The sequence below is a fragment of the Bos mutus genome, chromosome 4 (genome assembly GCF_027580195.1).
Source record: "Bos mutus isolate GX-2022 chromosome 4, NWIPB_WYAK_1.1, whole genome shotgun sequence".
Lineage (NCBI taxonomy): Eukaryota > Metazoa > Chordata > Mammalia > Artiodactyla > Bovidae > Bos > Bos mutus.
The window spans coordinates 5221147-5227105 of NC_091620.1; the positions used below are offsets into that span (position 1 = coordinate 5221147).

At 63.9% G+C, this 5959-nt stretch overlaps 1 protein-coding gene across 1 annotated transcript; it reads right to left on the reverse strand.

Moving 5' to 3' along the window:
* Positions 1-258: 258 nt before the first annotated feature.
* On the reverse strand, positions 259-5688 carry MNX1 (motor neuron and pancreas homeobox 1). Its single transcript, XM_070368755.1, has 3 exons — positions 4736-5688; positions 1806-1966; positions 259-1162 (listed from the first exon to the last, which is right to left on the reverse strand). Exons 1-3 carry the CDS (start codon positions 5433-5435, stop codon positions 800-802), a joined length of 1224 nt encoding a protein of 407 aa, XP_070224856.1. The 5' UTR covers positions 5436-5688; the 3' UTR covers positions 259-799.
* Between the last annotated feature and the right edge of the window lie 271 nt (positions 5689-5959).

The window sequence follows — 5959 nt, forward strand, 5'->3', positions numbered from 1 at the left end:
GCGCTGACACCTGGCCTCGGGGACTTTTAGCGACACTTGGTACTGGCGACTCCCCAGCAGCCGGAGTCAAGTTCCCCCCACCCCTGGCCTCAGGGCCGGGAGGAGGTGGCCGTCCTGACACCCATTCGCCATTCTGATTTTCACCTTCTGCTGTCAACTCAGGAATACAGCCCACCCCATCATTTCAGCAACAAAAACAGTAAAACTTGCTTTCACAACTCCCCTCAAAAGACTTGCACTCTCATCCAGTAAAAAAAAACAATTTATTTTACATTCCATCGTAGTCGATGGCAGAAGCTAAATGATAATTTAGCATGCGTAAATAGACATTTCTTTATATATATATATATATTTATAAATACAATATACAAAAATAAAGACAATACAGTTTTGGGATGTCCAGCAGTTTGAACGCTCATTACATAAATTCCCCCCTTCCCAATATACATAAGCACAAAACATTTTTTTTCTTTTTCCAACACTCAGAAGAACGGCGTATCCGGAGAAGGTTTCAGGTTTCGGAGGTCGTTTAACACTGCAGGTTTCCGACGTCACCATTAGGGAAGAAGGGAGCCGGGAGGCACCCCGATGGTCGGTTCTTCTCAGAAACGCCTCCCCCCAACGCAAGCCAAATTAAATTAGAAAAGAACAAAAGAGTTCGAGTTTGAACCTGCTGGGCCTCCCTCTCTCCGTCCCTTGAAAACGGACCCAGAAGGGCAGCCCCCAGGACCCCGCGCCTCGGCTCGCCGGCCTGGGGGCGCGGGTGAGGTCGCGGCGTTCTGGGCCGCCGGCGGGGCCCCTACTGGGGCGGGGGCTGGTGGCCGGGCGCGCCGGGCCGCGGGGGCGGCGAGTCGGCCCCGGAGGAGCAGTCGGAGGAGGCGGCGCGCGCGCCCGCGCCGTTGCTGTAGGGGAAGCGGTCCTCGTCCTCGTCGTCTTCGTCGTCGTCGGGCTCACTGTCCCTCAAGTCCCGCAGGCGGCGTGTGCCGCCCTTGTCCCCGGGCGCCGGCGGCCCCAGCGGCTCCTCGTCCCCCGGGTCGTCGGCGCCGCCGCCTTTGCCCGCGCCGCCGCCTCCCTTCTGCTTCTCGGCCTCCTGCGCCGCCTGCTCTTTGGCCTTCTTGCTGCGCTTCCACTTCATCCGCCGGTTCTGGAACCAGATCTTCACCTGCGGGCGCGCGCGGCGTGAGAGGCCTGCCGCCTCCCTCCCTGCCGGCCCTCTCCGGCGCCCCGGCTCCCGCGCCTGCTTGCGCACGGGGCCCGGCGCGCCCGCCATCGCCAGGGCTCGGGTGAGGTTCCCCTTAAGAGGGCTCAGGAGCTCCGGAAGACTCTGACACGGGCTGGGGGCTCTGAGGAAGCTCAAACCAAGACCCCCGCCACCCCCGAGGTCTTCCACCCGCACCCTTGGTCTGCGTGGGAAGGGTCAGGGCAGCTATGCTGCCCGCCGCTGAGTCTCAAGATGCCCCCTCCTCTCTCTTCCCGGAAGGAACAAAATTGCTCTAATATGGCTTGAGGACTACCTGCTTCCGAACAGGGTGTGTGCGGGAATGTGTGTGTGCACGTGAAAATTCCTGGGCCCACCAGAACCAGCGGAATCAGACCCTGGCGTAGGAACCCTGCGGGGAGATGTGGGCTCGGGGAGATGCGAATCCACCGTAAAGGTCAGCAGGAGCAGCTCCAGGTGCCCAGGGAGGCCCAGGGTGAAGAGAGCAGAGGCCACAGGGTCCCTGGGAGGCGAGCATGTGCAGACAGGACAGGGTTCCTGGGAGGCTGGAACGTGCCAGCAGTGTGGGTGCGGGGGTGCAGCGTACCTGAGTCTCGGTGAGCATCAGTGAGGTGGCCACCTCGAAGCGTTTGGGCCGCGACAGGTACTTGTTGAGCTTGAACTGGTGCTCCAGCTCCAGCAGCTGCTGGCTGGTGAAGGCGGTGCGGGGCCGGCGGCACTTCCCCAGCAGGTTGGACTGCGCCTGGGCTGGGGTGGGAGAGGCCGTGAGGCTGGAGCAAGCCAGGGCCAGCAGCGCCCCTCATACCCCGCTGCCCACTGCTCGGGCCCTGCAGGGTTGCTGCTCAGTCTTCAGTGTCAGCACCCCCTCCCCAGGGAGGCCCTGGAGCCCCGGACCCCACCGCCAGGTGGACCCAGACCATCTGGGTTTAATGAGACCCAATCTTTTCATCCCAGGCAGGGCCTGGTGTCCTATCGACCAGGCTCGGCTTGCCCCCTCCGGTGAGCGTTGGTGGGAAGCAGGTGGACAGAAAGGCAAGTAGCAGAAGCCCGGAGACCACCCCCTGCATGCTCTGCCCAGCGCCTTCCCCCCCAACTCAGGCCCAAACCCACACAGGCCCTGGGAATCACTTCCTGCTTCTTCCGGGTGCAGAATTCCCACCACCACCTCCTTACATACAAAACAAGCAGAAGGAGAAAAGGGGGAGAAAGAGGAGGAAGGGAAGAGGGAGGAAAAGGGCCAGATCCTGGGCCTAAGCATGTGTTCCTCCTGTAAAGTGTTTTCTGACAATGCTGCCCAGTCCCCAGCGGCAGAGCCTGGGACAATTGGAAGCTTTTCAGGACAATTCTCATTACGCAAATTAAAGGCCTGGGCCCAAGGGGGATCCGGCTTTCTGTGTGTTCAAGGAGGTCTCTCTGCTTTATTTACATAATTTCACACGGTTACATCACAGAGAATTTTATGACCTCAAAACGAGACTTCCCTTGATTTCCCAGGAGCCTGACAAGTGTTAGACAATAAAAGAAAGGAAAGAAGCAGCCAGCCCCGGGCAGGCCTGCCCAGGCTCCCCTGGGATGGGCAATTTGCTTTATGGGAAGGCCCACGCCCCCTGCTTTAGTTAAACAAGGCCCCGAATTCCCAACTTGACAATACATTAGAACTTTAATTAAAACGCTGGCTCTGAAGGGACCATTTGGGAAATGCCATCCGATGGCTGAGACACCAGTTGAAACCAAACAGGTTTTCCAGTGAGAACCCATTCCAGCATCCTTGCCTGTTCATATTGCCCTTTAGGACTCGGTGTTCAGATTCCTTCTCTGAACTTAAAGCTGGCTGGGTTTTAATTAGCTACCTCCGGGTCAAGATTAGGAGTAAGAATGCACGAAGCGTGTTGGCAAAGCGATGGGGTTTTAGTCGATTTTCTGGGCAGCCTTGGGCTCCATGCAGGCCTGAGAAAACAGCCGGGTGGCCAGGGAACCCAGTTCGGGGGAGGGGGGCAGCCGGTGTGCACAACCCCTCCCCCCGGGCCCCCCATGGTGGGAGACTAAGCCTGCCAGGTGCTGCAAGATGCCGTCAGAGTGGAAGATGGCTGGGTGGCATTTCATCAGAAGGGGTTGCTGGGCTCAGAGGCCAGGCCCCGAGGGCTCCCTGGGTTTGGTGGACCCGGGTTAGCAGTTCAGATGTGCCTGAAGCTGTGGATGTGAGAGCCAGCTTGCCCTCTGCCTGGCCTGAGGCCGGGAGGGGTGACCCCATGGAAGGGAAAGGTGGCTATCAGGGCCTTCTGGGAGCTGAGCCGGGCTGGCCTGGGCGTGGAGGGCAAACAGCGCACATGCTGGGCTTTTCTCACCCCGCTGTGACTTCTCCAGCCTTGTGGGATCCTAGCTTTTCTCTGTTTAGTCACAACCGTCGCTTCTAGCAGAGGAATCTGATTTCTGACACGTGTTTATTTGTTTTCTTTTTCATTCCCCCCACCATGCCTGCATGTCTCTAGTCTAAACAAAGTCACTCAGACGGAAATAATGGGGTCTCTTTGTTTGGGTGTTTGGCCGCTCGAAGCATAAAGCTTCACGCACCTTCCACTGATCGAGCTTGGGTGCAGCAAACCCACCGCAGATTCACACTCTCTGCAGCTCCAGTCCTGGGCCCCCGCCGGCCCGCACCAAGAGAGAGACCCAGGCCCCGGCGAGGTGTCCCGTCTGAGTGGCGAGTTCTCCGCCCACAGTCCGGCAGCTCTGGGCTTGGGGGTGCCCTGCCCTCCCCAGCCGCGGTCTTGGGGAGGGGTTCGTACTGTGCTGGGTGCCCTGAATTCGAGGTGGGTGCCTGCTGTTCAAAGCCCCTTAGTGGGTACCCCAAAGTAGGAGGGTGCATCTCCGGCCCGCTGGAGCATGCCATCTTGGTTCAGACCGGGCCACCCGCCTTCCTGGGCCTCACCCCACCCCGGACCTGGGGCCTTCCTGAGGCGGACACAGCCCCACAAGGGCCCCAGCCTTGCGTCTCCAGCCTCTTGAGGCTCATTCCTCCTATCCTACTCTGGGAGCTCTCCCTCTCCTGGGAGGGACCCAGAGTCTCTCCAGAGCCCAGAATGTGGGACCGAAGTCACGTCCGTTTCTCTGAGCATAAAGCCCTGGTTTCGGTGGCCTCTGATTCCAAGGCACGCCTAACTCGGCTCGCCTTCCCCCACCACTTCCTTCTCCTCTAGCCTGCCAGTTAATCATTAGATTTTAGTCTTAAACCTCCAGCTGCCCCTTCCCGTTAAGAGAGGAAGAGAACAAGGACCGCGCGTGGCCATTTTTTCGATCGCTGGCGATCCTACGCTGCGGAGCCCGCGCGAGTCCTCGCAGGCCCTGAGCGGAGCCGAGGCGGCCTGGGGGCGCGTCCACAGCTTGCTCGGGGCAGAGAGCCGGGGCAGGAGATGCCCGGCGGAGGATGCGCGGGAGACCCTTCTGCCCATGCTCGCCACCCCCATCGCCGCCCCGTTTCCTCCTCGCTCCACAGGCTCCGGGCTGCGCGGTACTCACAGTTGAAGTCCGGCATCTTGGGCAGGATCATGCCCGCGGTGGACGCACGCAGCCACTGGTCCAGCTGGAAGGTGCCGGCGCCCAGCTTGATAGGGTCGGCGGGGTGCGCGGGGTGCGCGCCCGGCACCTGCGGGTACGAGTAGGAGAGCGCCGGGTGCTGCCCGGCCAGCGCGGCCGCCGCCGCTGCCGCCGAGTAGCCGTAGACCGGGTGACCGTAGAGCGCCGCCTGCGCCGGGAGCCCCGCGCCGCCCTGCGCGCCCCCCGGATGCAGCCCCAGCGCCAGGCCCCCCGCGGCTGCGGCGGCGGCAGCAGCTGCGGCGGCCGCGGCGGCGCCAGGGTGCGCGTGGTGGTGGGTCCCCCCGGGCCCGCCGCCCGCCCCGCCGCCCGCTGCGCCGCCCGCGCCGCCCGCTCCCAAGAAGCCGGGTTTGGGCAGCAGCGCGCAGTGCGCGGCCAGCAAGCGCGGCGGCGAAGGGCTCTCTGCGCGCAGGCGGTCGGCGGGCGCTGCGGACGGCTCTGAGGACGCAGGGCTGCAGCTGCCGCTCGCCCCGCCACCGGCCCCGCCACCGCCGCCGCTGCCGGGTCCAGCTGCGGCGGCCGCGAGCGACGTGACCAGGGCCAGCGGCGCGGTCTGCGCCGAGGCCGCTCGCGGGGGGTCCACGGCCAGCAGCGCGTCGATGCGGAAATTTTTGGACTTTTCCATCGGCTCGTTAGGGGCCGGCGATCGGCGCCGGGCGGTGCGGGACGCGGCCGCGTGCCGGCTCGCGGAGTCCGTGCGCGGCGGCCGCCGGCCCCGAGGCTCGGTATGGTTACGATTATTTGCCGGTAATCAAAGTGGCCGCCGGAAACTCAGCCGAGGGCGACCATGGCCCGAAGCCTCCTCCGGGCGGGCCCGCCGGGGCCGCGCTCACTCGCACCCTCACGGAGCCCACGCGACCGCTCGGCGCGCCGGGGCCCGGGAGCCGGGCTCAGCGCTGCAGCCGCGGGCGAGCGCGCCGCTGGGGCCCCGCGCCCCTCCGCGCACTTGAAGCGCAGCGCGGCCGCCGATTGGCGCGCGCGGCGGGGCCGGGGGCGGGGCCCCGGGCCTCCATTGGCCGGGGGCTGCACCTGTCAGCTCCCCGGACTCTCGCCGCCCCGCCCCCGCGCCGCGGGGTCCTAAAGAGCGCGGGCTGCCGGGCCGCGGGGGCGGGGCGGGACGGCGAGGGGCCGCGAGGGGCGCGCCCCCAC

What these genes read in the sequence shown, in the direction of transcription:
- MNX1 (XM_070368755.1), bottom strand. Translation starts at nt 5,435, where the DNA reads ATGGAAAAGTCCAAAAATTTCCGCATCGACGCGCTGCTGGCCGTGGAC. An exon ending in CAAGATGCCGGACTTCAACT is followed by an intron (nt 1,967 to 4,735) that starts GTGAGTACCGCG and finishes CTCCCACCCCAG; the next exon opens with CCCAGGCGCAGTCCAACCTG. An exon ending in TGATGCTCACCGAGACTCAG is followed by an intron (nt 1,163 to 1,805) that starts GTACGCTGCACC and finishes GCGCGCCCGCAG; the next exon opens with GTGAAGATCTGGTTCCAGAA.